At 39.3% G+C, this 24,764-nt stretch overlaps 1 protein-coding gene across 6 annotated transcripts in view; it reads right to left on the bottom strand.

Moving 5' to 3' along the window:
* The window catches only part of HDAC8 (histone deacetylase 8), a 214,312-nt gene that overhangs the window by 115,273 nt on the left and 74,275 nt on the right, over positions 1-24,764 (bottom strand). For 4 of the 6 annotated variants that reach the window (XM_081808658.1, XM_081808660.1, XM_081808657.1 and 1 more), the window contains 2 exons: positions 9,175-9,347; positions 6,590-6,684 (listed from right to left, as the gene is read on the bottom strand). In XM_081808658.1, the coding sequence (XP_081664784.1) occupies positions 6,590-6,684; positions 9,175-9,347 (268 nt within the window). Of the gene's footprint in view, positions 1-4,127; positions 4,255-4,443; positions 5,971-6,589; positions 6,685-9,174; positions 9,348-24,764 lie in introns of those variants that run through there. The other 2 variants (XM_081808661.1, XM_081808656.1) reach the window with 2 other exon arrangements.

Here is a 24,764-nt window from a genome sequence, read left to right as displayed (position 1 = left end):
AGTTAGAAATGCATACTGTGAACCCCAGAGGAACCACAAAAAATGAAAACAGTTACAGATAATAAGCAAATAAAAGAGACAAATGGACTTAAAAATACTCATTTAGTTCAAAAAAAGTCAGGAAAATAGAAAGACACAAGGAATAGATGGGACAAATAGAAAACAAATAGGAAAATGGACTTAAACCTAAACATATAAATAATTTAGGTAAACATAAGTGATGTAGGCACACCAACCAAAAGGCAGAGATTGTCAGACCAGACTAGATAAAAAATCATGACCCAACTATATGTGGTCTATAAGAAATTCAATTTAAATATGAAAACACAAATAGGTTAAAAATAAAGGAATAGATGAAGATATCCAAATAATAATCATAATAATCATACCACTCAAATAATAATCAAATTGTCACAGATGTGACAATATTGAAATCAGACAAAGTAGACTTCAGAACAAAGAATATTACCAGAGATAAAGAGCAATATTTCATAATGATAGAGGGGTCAATTCATCAAGAAGATATAACAACCCTAAATGTGTATACATCTAATAACAAAGCTTCAAAAATACACGAAGCCCAAATCAACATCAGTGAAAGGAAAAATAGCCAAATCCAAAATCATGGTTGGAGATTTCAACTTTCTTGGTAACTGACAGAACAAGCAGACAAAATCCGTAGGGATATAGAAGATGTAAACAACACTCTCAACTAACCTGACCTAACTGACAATGATAAAAAATGCTGTCCAATAACAGGAAAATACACATTCTTTGCAAATTGCACATAAAGCATTCATCAGGATAGGTCATATGCTGGGCTGTAAAACAAATTCCAAGAAATATAAAATGACTGAAATCATGCAAAGTATGTTCTCTGAGCACAACAGAATTAAAATGAATGTAAATAGAAAGACATCTGGAAAATCCTAAAATATTTGGAAATTAATTTTTAAAAACCCATGCTTCTAAATAACTCATCAGTTAAAGAAGAAAATTAGAAAATACTTTGAAGCAACTGAAAATGGAAACATCAAAATCTATGGGATGCAGCTAAAGCAGTGCTTAGATGAATATTTATAGAATAAAATGCTTGTATTAGAAAAGAAGAAAGGTTTAAAATTAATAAACTATGTTTCTATCATAAGAGACTAGAAGAAGAACTAGAAGTATTAATAATCAATACAAAGTAAGTAGAAGGAAGGAAATAACAAAGATATGAGCAGAAATAATAAAATAGAAAAGAGAAAAATAAAGTCAATGAAACTAAAAGCTGGTTCTTTGAAAAAAATACAATTCAATAAAACTGATAAGCCACAAGATAAAATGATCAGAAAAAACAAAGAAATTAGCAAAACTAGGAATGAAAGAGGGGCTATCACTACAGCTTCTACAGACATTCAAACAATAATAAAATAATATTATAAGCGAATGGGCAAATTCCTCAAAGACAAATTATCAACATGGAAGCCAGAAGAAACAGAAAATCTGAAGTTATGTAACTATTAAAGAAATAGAATTCATAATTAAAAACCTTCCCACAAAGAAAACTCCAGGCTCAAATGTCTTCACCGGTGAATTCTATCAAACACTTAAGTAAGACATAGTATCGATTTTACATAAACTCTTTCAGAAAAAGAGAGGAGGTGGGGACACTTCCCAAGTCATTTTATAAGATCAGCATTGCCTTGATATCAAAACCAGACAAAGACATTACAAGAAAACAGCAGGTCAACATCCCTCATCAACACTGACACAAAAAATCCTTGAGAAAATTTCAGGAAACTGAATCCAGCAATATATAAAAAGAATATACCGTGACCAACTAGGGTTTATTCCAGCAATGCAAGGGTTGTTTAACATTTAAAAAGGCAACAATTAATGCAATTTACTGTATTGACAGAATAAGAGGACACCATATGATCATTCCAGTAGATGGGGAAAAAAGCATTTGACAAAATTTAACACTCATTTGTGAGAAAACTTCTCAGTAAATTAGGAACAGAAGGGATCTTCTTCAACTTAATAGAGAACATTTGTGAAAAAACCTACAGCTAACATCACACTTCACAGTAAAAGATTAAGTGCTTCCCCCTATGATCAGGAACAAGACAAGGATGTTTGCTCTAACCACTTCTATTTAACATCAAATTGGAGGTCCCAACCAGTGTAATAAGGCAAGAAAAAGAAATAAAAGTCATGAAGATTGTAAAGGAATAAGTAAAACTTTCTTTATTCATAGATGACATGTTTGTATACATGAAACATGCTAATGAATCTACAAAAAGCTACTAGAGCTAATGAGTTTAGCAATGATACATTATTCAAGATCAGTATAAAATCAATTGGGTTTCTATATTCTAGCAACAAACAATTAGAAACTGAAATTTTAAAATATCATTTATAATAACATCAAAATCATGAAATACTTAGGGATAAATATAACAGAATTTGTGCAAGAGGTGTTCACTGAAAAGTATAAATGAAAATTTGAAATTAAAGACTTAAGAAAATGGAGAGATATAGCAAATTCATGGATTGAAAGATTAAATATTGTTAAGATGTTATTCCTCCCCAAATCGATCTATAGATTCAGTGCAATCCACAGATGCACCGCAAGACTGTTTTACATCAGTAACACTCTTGTATATAAATCTACTCGATTCTTTTCAATGGCTACATATATTCCCTCATATGAGTCAGGCATAGTTTATCCAACCAGTCCATCAAAAGTGGTCTGGTTAAGTAAATATTTTTCATTCACTAGATTTTGTTAGTAAACCTAACTGATTCAGATATATACATATACCTAATATGTCTGTACATACACATATATATATATATATATATGTATATATGCATACATTATATAACATAACTGCCATACTCTATCCTGGATCATAGGATCCAAATAGTATTACTGGATTACAGAACATTCTTATATATGATAGTCCATAAACTTTATTACACAGAGTGGGTGATTTGCTAAATTAGCCATGTACTGGTCTTTGTATGGGACTTCATGCCACCTTTGGGCTTTCTCTATGGTAGAGATACCTGAGCCAGGCATATGGGCAGGATTCCTTCCTCTCAGCTTTTCAAGCTGGGCCCAACTCTTCTTCCAGATGGGATTGCTTCTTTATTCCATGCCCGGCTCCCCAATTCCTGAGCTGGGACTAACTCCCTGATCACTGGCTTTATGACATCACTGGTTTTATATCTCATGAGCACTGTGATTGAAATCTCACCACTAATGACTTATAATATTTGTGCTGGGCTTGTCTTCTCAACTCCCTTCCCTCAACTGGCAATCTAGTGTTTTCCCATGGACACATCTGTTTCCTACAGCTGGGATACCTGGTACTTCTTGCAAAGGATGGGTAGTTGCTACTGGAAGCTTTTCCAGCAAAAGGCTTCCAATTCTTCCATCTTAAAAAGATTTTTCCAATGTGAATATTGAGATGCTTATTATTCAAACACTCATTTATTAAGTTGTTCATTCAATGAATGAACACCAACAAGGTCGGTAGCTAACACTGTGCTAAGCACTGAGGGGAAATACAGACAACCAAAACACAGATGACCAAATGAATGGTATAGACTATGTTATAGGAGTGTACTTGAACCTCTTTACAGGTTTGCCTTTCTCAAGTCTCTCCCTTTTGCAATCTATCTTCCATATGCTATTGAGTAAGCTTTCTAAAAACCAAAGCTCATCTGTTTTCACAGAAAAAAAAAAGTATAAATAAACTCTTTAGTGCAGCGTTCAAGTCTCTTCATAATCTGGCTCCAATTTTCATTCAAGCCTTAATTCTTCCCACTTTCCCTCATAAATTCTGTTCTACTACATATCAAACTTCTCCCTCATCCCATGAGGCACCAGGTCTTTTCCAATCCTTGTTCCCTTTGCCTAGAATGTCTTTCGCTCTTCTTCACCTGGCAAACTCCCAATCAACCTCCAAGATTCAGTTCAAAGTCTTGGTGAAACATTTCTTCTATTCTCCTCAACTGTCCTGGATTTGGGCACATTGTTCTGTCGCCTTTATTAGATGGTGAAATTTTTGAGGGCACTGGGTTTACTTGCTAGTCTTTGTAGCTCTGAATTCAAGTTTGAATAGGGCCTGGCAAGTAATAGGGTCCCCATGAATACTTGTTAAATGAATGAAGGAATAAATGAATGTGAAGGAAGAGCTCAAAGGGCCTTGGTATACATATGGTAAGGGATTTTTAAAGGCACAGGGCTTGAAGCTGCACCTAGGAAGACAAGAGACAGATGGGGAAAGAACATTTGGAGGAGGAAGATTATTATCCTAGGACACAGAAGAACACAAGCCCAAGACTGAAAGTGAAGACAGTGAGGGGGTCAGCCAGACTGTAGCTGACTGCTGCACTATCTTGACCTTTTCATTGACTAGATTTCTCAATTATATTTTCAGCTCCTGGAAGGCAGGGTATCTTGTACACTCCTTTGTATCCCTTTCATATTTGATGCACATCTCCACAATCATTGTTCCTACTATCTTGTGGTTCTTACTCTGCTCTGTAATATAATTATTTGTGTATCTACTTGTCTCCCTAGAACTTATACCAGCCTCCCTCCCAGGCTGCTTGAGGTAAGAGACAAGATGAGGTCTTAGTGTCTTTGCAGCTTCCAAGACACCTAGCATGGTGCCTGCCACACAATGGGTGCTCAGTAAATATTTTTTGATGCACCATTTGTTGACCTGATTACAGAGAACCACAAGGATATCTGTGTGCAACTGTGTATTGTGGCACAGAACTTATATATGCCTTCACACTGTGCAGTCTATTTTTGGCAATTTTCATTAAAATGTTATCTTATTGTACATGGAAGACTGTCATTTCAATTTTCTTCTTTGTTCCTTCTTGGATGACTCACATCTCTTATACCAGAAGGATATGACAGAAGGGATTCAAAAAGGGTTTGGACACATTTATGAGCGACAAAGTCATAAATGTCTGGGTATAAGGAGGTGCTGGGAGCATGCAGAGGGGAAGGAGAAAACTTGCATTTCAAAAGTGCCTATTATGTGCCAAGAACTGTGCTAGGCAATTTGCATACATTGTATATTATTTAATCTGGCAGAATATGTCAGCATAAAGGGGACATGTCTATGTATAAGGCCCAAACCCTATCTATTCAGGCACATAGCTTCTCCAGGTACCAGAGGCAGTATTCATCTTTATTAAAATTTTATCAACCTTTTAAGACAGATGAATCTATGGATTTGCATTGTTGCCTAGGAACAGAACACTCGTTTTCAATTCAAGCCCCTACAGTTTAAAACTCCTTTTTGACATAACTTGATCAGTTTTTAAAGTCTCAATGCTTTAAATTACGATGCAGTCGGAGATAGTCCCACAGCAATAACAGCGATTACATTTGCTCACAAATGTAATTTGTTTGCTCATCTTTATATTTCATAAAGCTTCCAAATACTGAACAAAGGTAAGTCAAGAAAAGAGACTTCTATTAACCCTGACACCAGCAAATTGTCTCAAATTATAGCATGCCTTCTATTTGTATTCTAGACACACTGAGTGGTTTTTCAGAGATACATATTATACCTCATTTGCGTTTAGAAGAAAATTGGAAGGGAATTAGTTGAAGTTGTTTCTAATTTTTAAAAAACTAATAGTAACTTTAAAAAGAATAGTGCTCCCAAGTGTACAGATCCTGCATCTGGCAGGAATCAAAACATCCCCGAAGTACCATCTCTATGGGGAATGGCTTGAGAAAACGGGGCTACAGGTACTGGTTCGCACACTGGTTTTATTATAAGCCACACAATCAGTCTAAGCCCGACAACTATACATCTTGATCTGTGATGACATGCTTCCTGCCAGGTGTGGGGAGGGGTGGGAAGAGAAGGGGTACACCTTCACATAAGGGATAATCAGCACACGCACTGGGCTCAGACAGCTTTCTGTTAACCTGTTTTGAGAAAGCTAAAAGAGACATCCTTGCTTCAGAAAGTGGATAGGCCATCTCATTTGACTAGAGAAAATGGCAAAAGTTCAAATGAAGTTTCACATTTTAGGTGCTCTTCCCCCAACCTCTGTGCGCCACTAATTGCTGGAAAAACACCAGACACATCTTTGTGGTGATTCTGTGTTTCTTAAATTTTACCTTAGTCAAAGAAAACTGAAAGACCAGGACTAACCCCAAGGAACATAGGTGTGACATACCACCTATGGGACTTTTGAAAGATAGCCAAGAACCCAGCTTATACATTTTAAAAATTGCTCCTTCTGTTTTGAGACTAGGGGATGAAAATATGCACACATTCCAAAGAGTTCTTTGTGTGAACAGGTGACCCCTTCCCACAGTCTCTGTAATTAATTGAGAAATTAAAGTTAGTTGGCCTTTGAGATCTCTTGTAAAAAAAGGCAGAAGGTCTTGGATATTTTGGAACAAGAGTCCACTATTCTGCCAAGACAGTGTGTTATTGTTATTGGAGTGTCTCTCAACAAAACGGTATTGAGTGGTGAGGACGTGATTTTGATTAGGTGGAATGACTCAGCTCTTCCCCTTAAAGAAGAGAGGACTTGTCAGAGCCTTACTTACCTCATGATCTGGAATCTCAGAGGATAGTGTTTTCCCTAGGATGACCCCGGTCAAGTATGTCCAGCATCGAGCCGTGTTGGCAAGGTTATAGCCTCCTGTCTCCATCAAGAATTGTGAAGTTAGGAAAGAACAGTCACAAAACAGCAGGAGAGGGAAGGAGGGTAAGGAAGGAGAGAAAAATGTTTTAATAAAAGGGCTAAAAAGACAACTCCAACTTGCAGAATTTCACCTAAACATCCCTTTATGATGTTTTTGAACCACCTAGTAGACGGACTTTAGTGGACTAGTCAGACCATGCATGGTGTGGAACTAGGAAGTCTAAGGCCTGCAAAGATTAAAGAGGCCCTCATCTCTGAACAAATATGTATCCGAGGATTCCAAGCTCCTCCATTTCATCAAGTCATCAGCAAGATTGAGATCCCTGGAACCCGGATCTCTTGGGGCAACCTACCCAATGTCAAGGTTTCTGTGATGAATTTTGCAACAATTCTATAAAACGGCTGCTGGATGTAATTTGTATGTTAAAGCCACTGGCAGATATAGCCCTAGAAATACCCAGGAAAGAGAAATGGAAAATGCTGACAGACATAGACTTCCTTCTTTCAATGATCAGCATTTTCCTTTTCTCCACAAAACACAGGCCTAGTGACAGAGATCAAAGAGAATGAGAAGAGGAAGGGACTGTTGACTGACGCTCTGACCCATCTCGTCAGGTTCTGTCACAGTCACCCAGCAGCCATATTATACTGGCTAATAATCAGCATATTTTTGCACTGAATAGATGTGTTCTGCCATGCAAGCATTAGAACATTGGCCTTTAGCTAAATTCCAAGAGTGTGAGGATGAAATGGACTGATTTCCTAACCTCAGTGCAGCCTGAGGGAAATAGAAGCTGGTCTATTTTAGGTAGGGTAACCATATAATTTACTGTCCAAATGGTACATTTTAACAGTAAAAGGGAACACTGGGATAACATGTATAAATTGGGATATATGGTCACCTTTCTCTCAAGCCTTGAAAGCCTTTCTCCTTGAAAGGTCAGGGATACTGGGGATTTTGGAATGTCTTTTAGGCCTCAGTGGGGTCTAATGAAGCTTGGGGACATGGCCATCTCCACTGGTTGTCTATGTGTTACTGGGGATTGAGAATTTAAGTGAAATAGTACACTTACTACTTTAAACACTCCTGATGTGAAAAATCTGAATTTAGAAGATCAACTTATTGGGTATGATTATTTGATTTCAAAAAGATTCACTCTAGATTTTAAGTAGTAAGCTCTCTCTGGTACATACACAGTATGATTTGATTTGCAAAAATTCCATTTACATACAGGAATTTTCAGGAGTACACATACTGCATAAGAAGAGTTATATATCCAAAAGCCAAAACTTTGGGCTGAGAAAGCAAAGAGACTTTGAAAATGCCAAGTAAAGGCAGTAGCCACAAACAAAAGTTGAATTTGTGCAGATGTACGTTGTGGAAAGGGCTTTTTTCTTCCCCTTGGTTGTACCTGTATCGTCATCAGCATCCTTAGTGCTGTCAAGGAAAGTAATATGTCATACAATACTTATCAATTTTATCTTTTCCCTGAGTTGAAGTTAATAGATGTTTTGCCAGCTTTTCATAAGATGTTACCTCTTGTAAGCACCTGTAATTTTGATCCCTCTAGGATTTGAGGCTGCCAAAGGACCAGGCTTGTGTATTTGTGTTGAATACTCACTCATTTTCATAAGGCCTTCCCACAGCCTCCTCTAATTTGGTTTTTACAACAGGTTGACAAAACAACAAACTATTAGCTGTTCCATAATACATGCATTTTAAGCTCAATCTGCTTGACCATGTTATTTTAACACACCAATCCATTCACCCAGTGAAATAAAGATTGTGCCAGATGGATAGTCAGAAGATTCTTAGCAAGGAATCTTCAAAGGTAGTTGAGGTTGTAAAAAGTACCTTTCGCAAATGTGTAAATGCTTCTATTGAATAGACCCAGCTTTATGTTGGTTAAGTCATACAAAATGTCAGTACACACTGAAGGCAAGGATGCCCAAGAGACTCTAGATCTCTCAATTTTGCTTTATTGTAACAAATCCATGATTCTTTTGGTGGGGGTTAGAGGGAGAAGTCATCCTTGAATTCAGCTTAGATATTTAATTCATTCATGTATTTACTACTTTTATATGAGTAGACTTAGAATTTTAGTGGTACGTTTCCAAAAGATGATTATTAGAACTGAGAGTCAAAAACTATATTGAGAGAAGATGGATTGAAGTCCACTGAAGTTAGTATCTGCTATTCTTAATAAGATCTGATGGCACCTTTAACCAAAGGACCTTTGCTTCAGGAAGTGAAACTGAGACTTCAGAGTGCCAAGGAGTCAATGCACATGCCAAGCTGAGGAGAAGTGTGTCACAGTACTTCCTTATGCTGAATTGTGAAGGGGGCAGAGTTCTTTGACTCAACCCTCTGGATCACAGGCAGGTTGGTATTATCCAATCTAAGAAAGCCAAGTTTTCCTCAGTGTCAACGGACAAAACGTGGAAGAAGGTCAGCAAATTCTCCTGGTGACCTTCCTTTGTACTCACCTCCTCCCAAAATGAGTGTTGCCAACTGCCACTGAAGGATGTACTTAAGACATTTGCCAATTCCCACTGGAGTCATGTTAAAGGAGCACATGGGATCCCCAGCAATCGTATCAGCTCCCAGCTGTAAGACCACTGCTTTGGGATTAAAGGCTATGTATACCTCCTTTAGTACACTGTAGAAAAGAGAAAGGATAGAAAATGTCAGAAAAAGATAGATCAGTCTGGTCTAGGGGTGGTGGTGGTGGTGGGGGGAGCAGTTGGAGGTATAGTTGAGTCAGCAAATAGTGAAGGAAAAAAAGACCCAACTTGTCAAAGTCATCAAACTTTTCATCTAAAAAGGGTGAATCAGACTGTATGTAAATTATACCTTAAAAAACCCGAATCAGGAAAAACATTTCCTCCACTTTCACCTTACCAAGGACCAAGTTTACCCTTATGCTTTAGAACACAATCTTCCTTTAAATATTCATATTCACTTAACTTCAACAGCCACAGGACAGAGTATACATATTTATTCCATTTTACAATCTGGGAAAGTAAGACATATACACTGAACAGTTCTGATGATTTAAGATTGTCAACATACTTGGAGTTTATTATCTAGTTATCAATGGAAATTGCTGCAGAGAATTAACATGCTTTGAAAGCATAGATGTTACCAGCTTACTTTCTATTATGCTAAAGGACTTCTGGGTTATGAAATGTAGCCCTCCCTAAATCATATGTAACCAGAGTCTTATAGAGTAGGAAATGATAACCATTGATCCAAAATTATAAATCTGAAAGCACCCTAAAGAATAAGTTGTAGTGAGCAATAATAAGGATAATTTTGGGTAGAATCATACAGTGCTATTAAATCAATGTAACAGCTTTTTTTTCCCCCTGACAGTTAGAAGCATCTAACTTCTAAGGAAGTTGTCAATGTGACAGATGACATTAGTCAGGCTTCTAGTATTATCATTAATTGAACAATGACACTGTCCAGAATACATTCTTCGGAGTTATAAGGTCCCTCCTCTCAAGGGGCTTACAATCTATTTTCCAGACAAAACATATACCAGTCCTCATGGGCCTGAGTAACTCTTACAGAGACATATAAACAAGTGCAAATTAACATACTTCAGAGTTGAGAAAATGCAGACTCAGAAAGTGATAAAAAATGTTGGGGTTAATGACCACTTCATAATCAACATGTCAAATTATACCAGTGCAGCAAAAACAGAAATATTCCAGATCCTCCGAAAACTGCAAAAAGAATTCAAGGGATATAAAATGTTATTCTCCCAAATTCATATGTAACCGGGGTATTGAAACTATTGAAAAGTGCTCAGCTGCAGAGGTATTCTTTGACTCAAAAGACTGTTTTGTTTTGATTTCTCATCTATGCAGACAAATACTGTGTGACTGTGGAAATTATAAGAATAATACAAAACTTATGGCATATGATCCTTAATAGAGAAATACTCAAGCCTATTCTCTCTTTCATGTGCTTATCTCCTGATGCAGAGGGAAGATAAGCCACCTGAATAGTTAGCTAACATTTATTGAGCATCTACATGTACAGGGCACCCTATTAGCTGTTATCAGGAGACACAGAAGAAGGCATGATTTCTGTTCTGTAGAGGTTTATAGCTTAACAGGAAGAAAGGGGAGGCAAGAAAGACTAATGTTTCCTCATTCATTCTTTCCCTCATTTTGCACCTATTTACTGAGTGCCTTCTGTGTGTCCAGCATCTAACTGTACAAGATGCTGCAGGAACAAAGATGAATATGACACAGCTCTTATATTCATGTGGCTCAGAACAGAGGGGAAGGCTCATACTATGTTAATCAGTAATTAAAATACAATGATAAATGAAGTATCAGAGATGGCACAGAGAAGGGACTAACTGACTTTTCTAGAAGATGTTAGAAAAGGCTCTACAGAGGTAACTTTTGACTTAGGTCTTAAAAGATAAGAACTACAGTGAACCACCTATTAAAATGGCTAACATGAAAAAATAGTGATAACATCAATTGCTAGTGAGGATGTGGAGAAACTACACCACACATAGCTTGTGGGTGGGAATGCAAAATGGTATAGCCACTTTGGAAAATAGTTTGGCAGTTCCCATCAAAATTAAAAATAGACTGGGACGCCTGGGTGGCTCAGTTGGTTAAGCGGCTGCCTTCGGCCCGGGTCATGATCCCAGGGTCCTGGGATCGAGTCCCACATCGGGCTCCTTGCTCAGTAGGGAGCCTGCTTCTCTCTCTCTCTCTCTTTCCCTCTGCTTGTGCTCTCTCTGTCAAATAAATAAAATCTTAAAAAAAAAAATTTAAAAATAGACTTACCATATGAGCCAGCAATCACCTTCTTGGGCATTTATACCAGAGAAATTAAGACTTATTTTTATATAGGAACTTGTACACAAATATTCACAGCAGCTTTATTTGTAACAATCCAAACTGGAAGCCACTCAGATGTACTTCAATAAGTGAATGGTTAAACAAACTGTGGTATATCCATACCACTGGAATAGTGTTTATCAATAAAAAGAAACAAGCTATTGATAAATGAAAAAAAAAAAACTTGGATGGCTTTCAAAGGAATTATGCTGGGTGAATAAGGCCAATACAAAATCTATACTGCATGATTCCATTATACACCATTTGTTAAATAACAATTTGAGGGATGGAGAACAGATTGGAAGTTGCCAGTAGTTAGGGATGGGTGTGGCTATAAAATAGTACTATGAGACAGCCTTGTGATGATGGTACAGTTCTGTATCTTGACTGTGGTGGTGGTTGTGGTTATGCAAAGCTACACATGTGATAAAAATCTCATAGAGCCACACGCAAACACACACACACAACGAGTGCATGCATAATTGGTGAAAACTGAGTAAGCTCTATGAATTGTACCAATGCCAACTTCTTAACTTGATGTTGAATTATAGTTGTGCAGGATGTCCACATTGGAGGAGGCTGGGACTTTCTTGTACATTTCTTTGCAACCTTCTCTGAATCTATAATTATCTCAAAATAAAAAGTAAAAAAGAAAGAATAGGAAAAGTTTACAGGCATGTGGGGTGAAGATAGTGGAGTTGGCAGCAGGAACGGTTGTGAGGGTTACTGGTAGGAGGCAAGGTTCAGAGAAGGAACTGTACATACAAGAGCATGATGGCTTGAAACAGGCAGGGGTGGGAGGGAGGCTAGTGAAGTAAAAGAGGGTTAGGACACATGGGGCCAGATATGCCAGGCAGGCTAATGAGTGGGGACTTTTACTTCAAGAGTATGGAACATCTCAAACATTGTGTGTGTCTGTGTGTTTCCATGCATGTACGTGTGTTGGGGGAATGATCAGATTTCCATTTTGAAAAGATACTCTGGCTATAGCGTAGGATATACTGAAGGTTATCAGGGGGCATTTGCACCCATCCAGGCCAGTGGCAGCAAGGGAAAGGAAGAAGAGATGGATTTGGGGGATACTTCTAGGGTAGAATTGATAGGGCAGCACATACTGACACACAAGAAAAGCATATATATAAAACATTCATGAGTGTTTTGTACTAGGACAGAGAAAAGGATAAAGGAAGGCAGGTGTTTCTGGGACAGCTGTTTGAATGATAGCCAGGAAGAGAAAACGAGTCCCCAGGGAATTCTGATGAAGAGGGCTCTGGATGGCTAGAGAAAAGGGTAAATGAGAAGCTTTGGAAAAGGTAAGGTATTTTGTACACAGTGTAAACATCAAGGCCACTGCAAGTGAGGACATCTTCCATGTGAGGGCTACATGGTGGACACTCTTAAAGACTGAAAGTTTCCATTTGGTTTGACAGTCCAACAGGAGTCACTGGAGAAGTACAGGGACTGATGTTGCTGAAAAATGATGCTTAGGAACTCTGATTTTTGCTGTTGCATGGAAGGCCAAAGAGAGAAAGTCTGGAGGCAGAGGGGTTGGCAAAAAGGGTACTGAAGCATTCTAAGCACAAGAGCATCAGGAAGCAAAGTAAGATATAGTTGGAAAAAAATGAGAGGGCTAGGTGACAGACTGGGTGGGGGTTGGGGGCGGACAGAGTAGAAAACACACTGTGCCAATTCCTCCAGAATTCACAGGAGGGGGAAAGAGAAACTGAAATATTTCTTCTCCTATTGCAACTTCCAAATCCGGTGTTCTTTCCTCTCATCAATCTCGCCTCTTTTGAGTCAATGTCATTTGCTTATACTACTCAAACAGTAGCAAAGGTCCTAGCTAGAGACCTACTACAAGGTACTCTTTCACCACCCTTAAGGACTTTAGCACCTGGTTCACAAGTTTTTCTGTCTCTCCCTTTCCCTGTCATTTTTCTTTGTAGATCACTATTCATTTGCTTACTCACATCTTGATTCAAGCACCTCTTCTTCCTATGCTGGGCACTAGAGATACAGAAATAAGACCCAAGGAGCATATTGCACAATAGGGAAAGAAGATAGGAAAACAAGTAACTGTGATCAGTGCTATAATATCCATCCACTCATTCAAAAAAAATGTTACATAAAAGCCTACTGTATACCAGGCACTACGCTGGGCAAAGGGTTTACTGAATCTTTTTTAAAAAGATTATTTATTGGGGCGCCTGAGTGGCTCAGTTGGTTAAGCGACTGCCTTCGGCTCAGGTCATGATCCTGGAGTCCCTGGATCGAGTCCTGCATCGGGCTCCCTGCTCGGCAGGGAGTCTGCTTCTCCCTCTGACCCTCCCGACCCTCCCCCCTCTCATGCTCTCTCTCTGTCTCTCTCTCTCAAATAAATAAATAAAAAAAAAATCTTTAAAAAAAAAATAAAATAAAAAAAATAAAAAGATTATTTATTTATTTGACACAGAGAGAGAGCACAAGCAGGGGGAGCAGCAGAGGGAGAGGGAGAAGCAGGCTCCCCGCTGAGCGAGGAGCCCGACGTGGGGCTCCATCCCAGGACCCTAGGATCACGACCCAAGCCGAAGGCAGACACCTAACCGACTGAGCCACCCAGGCGCCCCGGGTTTACTGTATTGAAGAGACCTGCCCCTTCCCCCTGTTACCTTTCTGATTCTCTGAAATCACAGTTCCTTCACCTTTTGAACAACAGTGATGTCCACATGCACATCACTGTTATCTCTAGGCATAGCCATGCTTTGGGGCCTGCTAAGGAAGTGCTTGTAAATGCTCTACGTCTAACACCCTGAACTCTGAACTGCTTTTTCTGTGTACAATTTTTTATCTTTCTGTTGAACTTGTTCTTCATTCTCATTTTAACTCCCATTTCGTTGTCTTCCTCCTATTTTCAAAGTCCACCAGTTTATCTTTTGACCTCATTTGCTTCACTACTCATTTTGGAGAATATGATTAGTCATTTCAAAAACTCTTATTAGCATACTTAATTCCCTCACACCTTTGTCGTTTTTGCCTTGTCAATCCTTAAGCCCTGGGATAAACCACTCTGTCAGTATTTTCTGCTCTGTTCTGCTGGAGAAAACTGAGAAGTTAAGCCAATTGCTTCCTCTATAGTTTATGCTTACGACTCCAATTCAACAAATTCTATAAACATTTATTGAGTGATCGATATGTGCCACTTCCTCCGTGCAGCTTGGCAATAATTTGCTTCACCTCTTGTTCATAAACAATTACATTTCTTGCAGCATCTAGTCTATTTTTTTAAAAATATAAATACAATGAGTGTACATTCTTTTTTTTAAAGATTTTATTTATTTATTTGTCAGAGGGAGAGAGAGAGAGCACAAGCAGGGGAAGCTGCAGGCAGAGGGAGAAGCAGGCTCCCCACTGAGCAAGGAGCCCGATGTGGGACTTGATCCCAGGACCCCGGGACCATGACTGGAGCCGAAGGCAGACACTTAACCGACTGAGCCACCCAGGCATCCCAGGTGTACATTCTTGATGCTAAAAAAAATCAAATAAATATAAAAGTCTATCACAGGGATGCCTGGGTGGCTCAGACAGTTAAACATCTGCCTTCGGCTCCAGTCATGGTCCCGGGGTCCTGGGATAGAGCCCTGCATCGGGCTCCCTGCTCGCCGGGGAGCCTGCTTCTCCCTCTCCCTCTGTAGCTCCCCCTGCTTGTGCTCTCTCAAATGAATAAATAAAATCTTAAAAAAAATAAAAATAAAAAACCCCAAAAGTCTATCAAATAAAAGTGAAAAATCTCTCTCCATCCCCACTGCCTCTCCAGAGGTGACTGCTGATTCATTACACATAGCTTCAACCAGCTCAGTCAAGTATGAGGCAGACAGTTTGATGTGTATCTTTCTAGATTATTTCTTAATATTGCCTTCCTCTACTTCTTTTCTTTTTTTTTAATATTTTGTATATATTGTTATGATGAAAATTGCTGTTTCTTTCTATTCTTATTTTTTTTTAAAGATTTTATTTATTTATTTGACAGAGAGAGAGACAGCGAGAGAGGGAACACAAGTAGGGGGAGAGGGAGAGGGAAAAGGAGAGGGAGAGGGAGAGGGAGAGGGAGAAGCAGGCTTCCCTCCGAGCAGGGAGTCCGATGTGGGGCTCGATCCCAGGACCCTGGGATCATGACCTGAGCCAAAGGCAGACACTTAATGACTGAGTCACTGAGGCACCCCTCTACCTCTTTTCTTTACCTGACAATGTCTTCCCTCATATTCCTCCTTTTCCTTGAGGCTAATTTTACCACCTAGGCACTGGATCCTCTTCCCTATTGCTCTAAGGGCCATGTATCACCAATGAGCTCTTTCTTACATCTTTAGCCTCTGCCTTCCCACTAATTCTGTTCCTTTAGGTTATAAGTTGTCTATCTCCTCCTCCCCTTCTCAGCACTGCCAAATTTACCCACTTACAGGCCACCTATACAACCTTTGTGCAATCCAGCTTCTGATCTTACTGTTCTCAGTTTCTCTCTTGAAGGGAGAGAGACCTCTGGGTTATGAGACCCCAAACCTTTTCTTTGTTATCTTTTTTAACTTCTCAGAAGCAACTGACAGTTGATTCTACTCCCAAATCTGCTGTTGGTCATCAGTGGCTACAGCTCCATTAAAAATATTTTTAAACCTTTTTTAAAAAGCAACTTTATTGATGTTCACATAACATACAATTCCCCTATTTAAAATGTACAATTTGACAGCTTTTAGTATATACACAGAGTTGTACAACCATTACCACAATGAATTTCAGAACATTTTCACCACCCCTGAAAGAAACTCTGTACCCATTAGCTGTTACTACCCATTCCTACCATTCTTCAATCCCTAGGCCCTGGCAACCACTAATCTACTTTCTGTTTCTATGGATTTGTCTGATTTTGACCGTTCATATAAATGGAATTATATAATATGTGGTTTGTAACTGGCTTCTTTCATCTAGTATAATATGTTCACAGTTCATCTGTGTTATAGCATATATCAGTGCATTATTCCTTTTTATGACCAAATTACATTCCCTTGTCTGTAAATACCAAATTTTCTTTATCCATTCATCAGCTGACGGACATCTGGGTTATTTCTACTTTTTTGGCTAATAAGAAAAATGCTGCTATGGGCGCCTGGGTGGCTCAGTCAGTAAGTGTCTGCCTTCAGCTCAGGTCATGATCCTGGAGTCCCAGGATCAAGCCCCACATCGGGCTCCCTGCTCAGCGGATAGTCTGCTTCTCCCTCTGACCTCTCCCCTCTCATGCTCTCTCTCTCTCATTCTCTTTCTCTCTCTCAAATAAATAAATAAAATCTTTAAAAGAAAAAAAGAAAAATGCTGCTATGGGCATTTGTGTGTAAGCTTTTGTGTAGACAGGTTTTCATTTTTCTTGGCTCCATACCTCAGAGTAGAATTTCTGGGTCATATGGTAACTCTATGTGTAGAAAGGTGACTTGCAGGCACAAGGAAGTTTATGACAAAGAGCACACATTCTGGGCAAGGTGACCAAGGTGAACCATGAACAGTTTAGTTTGCCTCATTTATAGGAACTTTGTTTTCCACAGTGGTGGCACCAGTTCACATTCACATCAGCAATGTATGAGGGTTCCAATTCTTCCACATCTTCACCAATACTTGTTATTTTCTGTTTTGTTTGATTATAGCCAACTTAGTAGGTGTGAAGTAGTATCTCATGGTGGTTTTGATTTGTGTTTCACTAATGACTAATGATGTTGATTATCTTTCCATGTTCTTTTTGGCCATTGGTATATCTTCTTTAGAGCAATGCCTATGCAAGTCCTTTGCTCATTTTTATTTTTTATTTATTTTTTTAAAAGATTTTATTTATTGATCTGACAGAGAGAGACACAGTGAGAGAGGGAACACAAGCAGGGGGAGTGGGAGAGGGAGAAGCAGACTCCTCACTGAGCAGGGCGTCCGACGTGGGGCTCGATCCCAGGACCCTGGGATCATGACCTGAGCTGAGGGCAGACGCTTAACGACTGAGCCACCCAGGCACCCCCTTTGTTCATTTTAAAATCAGGCCATTTGTCTTCTTAATATTGAGTTGTAAGTATTTGTATATTCTAAATACAAGTCTCTTATCAGATACGTGATTTGCAGAATTTTTCTCCCATTCTATGGGTTGTCTTTCATTTTCTTGGTAGTGTCCTTTAGAAGCGCAAGAGTTTTTTCATTTTGATGAAATCCAGTTTATCTATTTTTTCTTTGGTTACTTGTGCTTTTCGGTATTATATCTAAGAGAACATTTTCTAATTCAAGGTCATGAATATTTACATCCACGTTTTCTTCTAAGAATTTTGTAGTTTTATTTCTATCATTCAGACTATTTGGACATAAGTTTTGTATATGGTGTGAGGTAAAGGTCTAGATTCATTCAGTTGTCCCAGCACCATTTATTGAAAAGGCTCTTCTTCCCCATTTGATTGTCTTGGCACTCTTTGGGTAAAATCCAAATGGGTAACATTGACTGTACAGATTTCTCGACTCTGAACTACATTCCGTTACTCTATATGTCTAACCTCATGCCAGCACCACACTGTCTTGATTACAGTCGCTTTTTAGTAAGTTTTGAAGTTGGGAAGTTTAAGTCTTCCAGCCTTGTTCTTCCTTTTCAAGACTATTTTAACCATTCTGGGTTGAATTTTCATATAAATTTTAGGATCAGCTTGGCAATCTCTACAATGTCAGCTGTGATTTACAGCTCCATTTTGACTGCCGCACCTGTCATCTTACCTCCTTCTCTATTCCTTGTCTCTGCTAATGATACCCCATCCTTTCAGTCACCTATGTTCAAAACCCTGAGGCTCTGTGTGATTCCTCCCTTTCCCTGCTCCTCTTCAGTTACCAGTCTTGCACCAATCTCTCTCCCATTCCTTCCTCTCCACTCCCACGGCAGTACTAACCCTTATGACCTCCTTTGTGGATTACATCAATAGCTTCCTAATTAATTTTCCTGTCTCAAGTCTCTTACCTCTCCAATCCATCATGCACACACTCTAACTACCATCAGATTAATTTTCCTTAGGGGTTGTTTTGATCAAGTCACCTCCTTACACAAAACCCTTCAACGTCCCTGTGTTGTTTTTAGATAGTGCTTAAAATTCTTAGCCTAAAATTTAAAGTCCTTCATGACCTGATTCCAGCCTACCTTTTTATCTTATTTTCCAATAACCCCTTAGCCCATATTATTCTGTAGGCAAACTAAACTGTCCATGGTTTACCTCAGTCACCTTGCCCAGAAAGTATGCTTTTTGTCATAAACTTCCGTGTGCCTGCAAGTCACCTTTCTACACATGTATATCATATTTACTCTTTAAAGGCTAGCTCACATTCCATCTCCTTCATGGATAAACACTGATAATAACAGCAGCTAACATTTACTGAGCACTTTAGTCAAAACATAGCACTGTTCTATGCCCTTTATATGTATTAGCTCATTTGACTCTCTTAACAATTTATCAGATAGGTATTGTTTTTAACTCTGTTTTATAGATGGGGAAACAGCAGCACAGAAGGGTTAAGAAATCTGTGCAAGATATGCAGCTATTAAGTGACAGAGCTGGGGTTTGAACGCAGGCATCCCGGCACCAGAGTCCGTGCTCTAAACTACTACAGGGTACCTGCTTCCATGACTTACTGAGCTGCTACCCATCAGGTACTTGTGCCAGCCACTTCACACACATTATTCTGTGTAACAGCAGCAGCAGCCACAGCATTATTATTTTGTTGAGTGTTAATCTTGCTGAGCAAGCTCTGATCGTATTATTCCCTCATTCTAAAATCTTCAGCAGCTCCCCAAATGCTTACAGAATATGGTACACATTTTCATAGCTAAGAATTCCAGCTCTTTCATGATGTGAGTCCCACGCACTTTTCCAATCTTCTTTGCAACTTGTCCCTCTCGTGCAGTTTACAGTCCAGCCAAACTAAACCAATGTTCTTTGTATGTAGCTCAGCCTCTCCTGACTTTGATCTTTCTGTATCTTCTGTGTAGAAGATCCTTCCCTCCCTATAATCTATTTAAATTTGACCCAGATTTCATAAACACATACATATTCACACTTTGTAAAGATAATTAGCTACCCTTTAGAGCCCAGATCAAATGTTACCTCCTCAATTAAGTCTTTTTCTGAAGTATTTTCTCCCTTTGAGTAGCAATAGCATTTTATTTTTGATGGTTCTTATGACTTCCTACGTTTTATTTTATTTAACTGTTTGATTATGAGTACATATGTATATTCCTTTATGTATCTATAATGTCAAAATTTCCATTAACTTCCTTGCAGGTAGAATCAATACCTTATACATAGTAGGCATTCAATAAATAATCATTAAGTGAATAAATGAATAAACTATCACTCTAGATTGCTTTTGGGAAAGTTTCCCTAACCACTGTTAACAGTACTGTTTGCTACCCTGCAAATCATTAATTTTAGGTTTTGGAAAAGTCTAAAATCTCTTCCCCAGAAAGGAGGCGGGGTGGGAGGGGTAGGGAGGACGGACAGGCATCTCATTACACTACATTAGTAACTTCCCTAAAACACACATGATATTCATTTGAAAAGCAGTTTCTTGATGAGAAACCTAATCCTTCAGTATTTGGCAGTCTAGTTTTCAGACAAGGCTATGTAAATGAGGAAGAGGAGCTATGGCAGTTGTTTCTACAGGCATTGATTTGAGGAAGGCTGTGGGTGCCTGAGGAGGATAAAAGCCAGGGGTGATGACATGAATGACGTTTTCGGATAAAAGGAAAAGCCCAAGAACCAAACTGTAGAGTTATCCTCCTTTCTCTTAGTCTATCAGGGTAGACCACAGTTGTCAATGGTGTGCCCTTGAGGTCATTCACTTGTGCCACTTTACCTCTAAATACCAGGGGCAGAACCTGGTTTGGTTTGGTTTGTTTGTTTTTAAATACTTAAAGTCCTAAAAGATTCAACTCGGGGCAATGGGATGCCAGAGAGATGGTGTTACAGTTACCCGTAATCAGTGTTGATGGTAGGATCATGTAACCCAAATTTGTCATTCTAGCCAGACCTCTGATGGGGCAGGCTCATCTCCTGACTTTTTAAAAAATTTTTTAAAGATTTTATTTATTTGACAGAGAGAGACACAGCGAGAGAGGGAACACAAGCAAGGGGAGTGGGAGAGGGAGAAGCAGGCTTCCTGCCGAGCAGGAAGCCCGATGCGGGACTCAATCCCAGGACCCCGGGACCATGACCAGAGCCGAAGGCAGACGCTTAACCGACAGAGCCACCCAGGCGCCCACATCTCCTGACTTTCTAACTTGCAAACCAGCCTAGATCAGTCTTATCATCTTTATGTTTTCCAACAAGCACTCTCAGCATCCTCTAGAGACTTCCTCAAGACAGATTTAAAAAGGAGGAATTCGAAGTTGAAAAACCAAAAAGGGTAGAATGCAGAGGGAGAGAAGAGAGAAATATTTGTTACTAATGCTGTTCACTCCCCAAATCAGCCTGAGCAAAGTTATTGCCAGCAGTGAAGCCTTTTCTATAATATAAATTTTAAATCGATTGCATTGGATGGGACTCAGAGAGGGACTGTGTTAAGGACCCAAAGTATCACTAATGAAGTCCCAAATGGGAGCTCTTTAACTTTTCACAGGCATGTTTTCTCTAAATTCCCTCAATCCTATCTCAACTCAGGTACTGCTGACTCATTCTGCAAAAACTCAACCTGCCAGGGGATGCAGCATATGGTAAATGCCTCAGTGATTCCTGAATATTTTTTACAAATGGTTCAGGGATGCAGAGAATTGGGGTGGGGGGCTCCCTGCAACGAGGATGATGTGTCATTTTGTTTGGGGCCATGGGTACCCCTTGGCCATATCCAGAAGACATCTAATTCCCTATTAAGTTTCTCTTTCTGCTTTTAGCATCAGACAAGCTGTGCTGGTTTCATTAACATCTTTAGTACAAACAAACAAAACAAAAAACCCGAAGTCACAAAATAAAACAAACCTCAAGCCCCGAAACCCCTAACTACTACCCCCAACAAACAATCAATCCTTACATCCCTTTGGCTGTTTTAATTTTCAAGATGCAGTTTCTTAACATTTTACATGGGCATCTCTTCTCTCATTGCTGAGTCTATTATATAGAAACATGAATTCTAATTGGCATTTCTTTCTTTACTACATGCCTTGTAGTAATTCTACTCATCAATTATATGTCATCTTGGCAACAGAAAGGGCTGTGCACTATTTTTACTTTATTATTACTTAATCTCTTTACCTCTTTGAAATAAACCATTCTCATTCTCACAGGAGCAAGTGAGTCATTCAGAATTAAAGGACCTTACCAGTGGCCCAGAGTGAATCGTGAGAGTTAGAATTAGAACACTAATTCTAAATCGAATCCAGTGCTCTTTTCACTCAACCCTAGTGCTCTTTAGCTCCTCTTATTCTGAAAGGCCAGAGGCCCTAGCAAACAGAGTGTGTATTATTGGGCAGGGGGAAGAGGCGGGCTGGTTTGGAGAGCTAAGCTGGAACAAATAAACAAAAAACTCAAACAAAACCGAAATGGAAGAAGACTTAAAGAATATGAACCCTAAGGCTAGATGTATACGAATCAGCTCTTTATTTCCTTTCAGGTAGGACATGTCACTGCTCTGTAACCACCAAGACCACTCACATAGCATAGACGGCATTCAGCTCTATGTCACATTATTTGGGTATAGGTCTCATCCATCCTCTATGCGGCCTCCGCGGCACAGGGTTCAGGGAGAACACTGCACTTGGGCTCAAAGTGCTTGCAACAGCAACTTGGACAAATCACTTCACTTCTCTGAACCTCAGTTTCCTTCTCTGTAAAACCAAGAAGAGTATTTTCTCCCTCCCAGGGTTGTTGTGAGGATTAAATGATAGAACATTTACAGAAGTCTTCTCCCAGCACCAGGCCCATTATAAGCGCTCCCTAATGCTGAATGAGTAAATGAATGGCCTGAAGTCAGGCCCTTTGAGTGCTATGCTAATTCTTTCAGCCCACTATGATACTGTGGAGTTCAACACAGCGCACCATGGCAGTGACTTCCCAAATAGTACTCGAATGTTCCCCAAAGGCAGAGAGCAATTTCATAGTGTCACTGCCCGGTTATACCTGTTCTGGGAATACAGTAATTCCTTTTCCAGTGCTGCCAATCTACTACCTTTCACCAAACACAAAATTCCCTTTAAGAAGGGGCAGAAACACAAATGCCTTTCTGTTAGATAGAGGTTGGGAGAATATATTATTAAAATTGAAACCGACTTCTCTGATTTCTTGGGCAAAAAATCAGATTGGAAGCCAAACAGCTATTTGGCCTTTGCAGACCCTGGATAGTGATGCCCTTGGGGGAAAGGAGAGAGCTGGAATCATTCCAAACTGTAGTTGCAACGTTTGTGTGTATATTTACTGCTGGTGCTTATGCAAAGCCTTGCAGACTTTACAATTTACCTAGAGCGTAGTTTAATAAGTACAGGTAGAAATATAGGCCCGTACCTCTGTTTCTCATTTCCTAACCATATTTTTTACCTTCCCTATGTACGTGACACTTCTTTTTCAATTCGACTGCTCTGATTTTCAAACTTAGGTAGAAAATAATGATTTGTTAACAATAAACATGCCCCTAGCTTTTCCCTCACTCTTCTTTACTAAGGAGGGCCTCCCTAAGATTCAAAGACAAAATCCTGCCATATAGTTAGCACCTGGTGCAGCTCATCAAAATAAAATATCATTTCCCAGATGACTGGAAATTTCTGCAATGCCGTCACACAATGAGGTGTGTAAGAAAGAGTTTGGGGATTGATTTTCATCATTAACTTGATATTGCATGGTTTTTGTGGGACTTAAAAAGAAATGCGTTTTTATGACTTTTAAGCACTGCACATAGAATAACTCCAACTCATCATATTTTAACAGTTATTTTTCTGGGGCAGGATGTATTTTAAACATGCCTATGTTGGAGTGTCTGGTGGATCATTTAGGATCAGTGTCCTGTTGCTTGATGAAATCCAGATCACTTCAATGAAATCCAGATGGGGAAACTGGGTCTCTGGCAATGGCCGCCAGATCTTCTCCATATGAAATCTCTCTAGTCTGTATGCAAATTCAAAACTCCATATCCTGGAAATCCCAAACCAATCAAGTGGCGCTCCGCTTCTTAGTTACTGGACTAAACACAGGGAAGCGATTCATTCTTCCCTGAGGAAATAAGCATGTCTTACATACATCTATCTTGGCACAAAAAGGGCTGGCTAAGCAAATTAATAGTGTAAACAGGATTGCATTGGGGAATGTTTGTCCTACTTAGGAGAATAAACTTTTTGTGCACTTTGTGCACATCCACTTACATACAAATAATTGATATGCTAATTACCAATGATTCTTAAAGCTCCTTCCCCAAGGTGCTGTATGATGCTGTTAGTCTAGGCTGAATTACTACCATGTCCAGTGCTTGCAAGTAATAAAAATGCATTAAAAAATATTCCATGATTCAGACTGACTTTCCTCTCATTAGGCTGAGTTACTGAGGCTTGCCTATATTTAAATGGAAGAGATATTTTTCTACTTTCATTCCTAATATATTTAAGATGTCCCCCCACCCCTACTGCTACATCCCTTGCCTTTCTCTTTGGGATTCTTCTGCTTGGAGTGGGCACACATAAACCCCTTTCCCTCCGGCTCACTCCTCAGCGGCACTTGCGTAGTCTCTAGGCAAACACGTTGCCTTTAGTGCTCGGCACACACACACACACACACACACACACACACACCCTTTCACTTGTTAACTCAGTGGCTGCTTGTTCAGTACGGTTTTTTGTTTTTTCTTTTTTTAAATTTTATTATGTTATGTTAGTCACCATACAATACATCATTAGTTTTTGATGTGGTGATCCACGATCCATTGTTTTTGTATAACACCCAGTGCTCCATGCAGTACGTGCCCTCCTTAATACCCATCACCGGGCTAACCAATCCCCCCTCCCCCCTCCCCTCTAAAACCCTGTTTGTTTCTCAGAGTCCATAGTCTCTCATGGTTCATCTCTCCTTCCGATTTCCCTCCCTTCATTTTTCCCTTCCTTCTCCTAATGTCCTCCATGCTATTCCTTATGTTCCACAAATAAGTGAAACTATATGATAATTGACTTTCTCTACTTGACTTATTTCACTTAGCGTAATCTCCTC

The sequence above is a fragment of the Leptonychotes weddellii genome, chromosome X (genome assembly GCF_054177405.1).
Source record: "Leptonychotes weddellii isolate Sample4059 chromosome X, ASM5417740v2, whole genome shotgun sequence".
Taxonomy (NCBI): domain Eukaryota; kingdom Metazoa; phylum Chordata; class Mammalia; order Carnivora; family Phocidae; genus Leptonychotes; species Leptonychotes weddellii.
The sequence above is the reverse complement of the archived record's forward strand: the minus strand, read 5'-3'. Positions and strand labels throughout refer to the sequence as shown.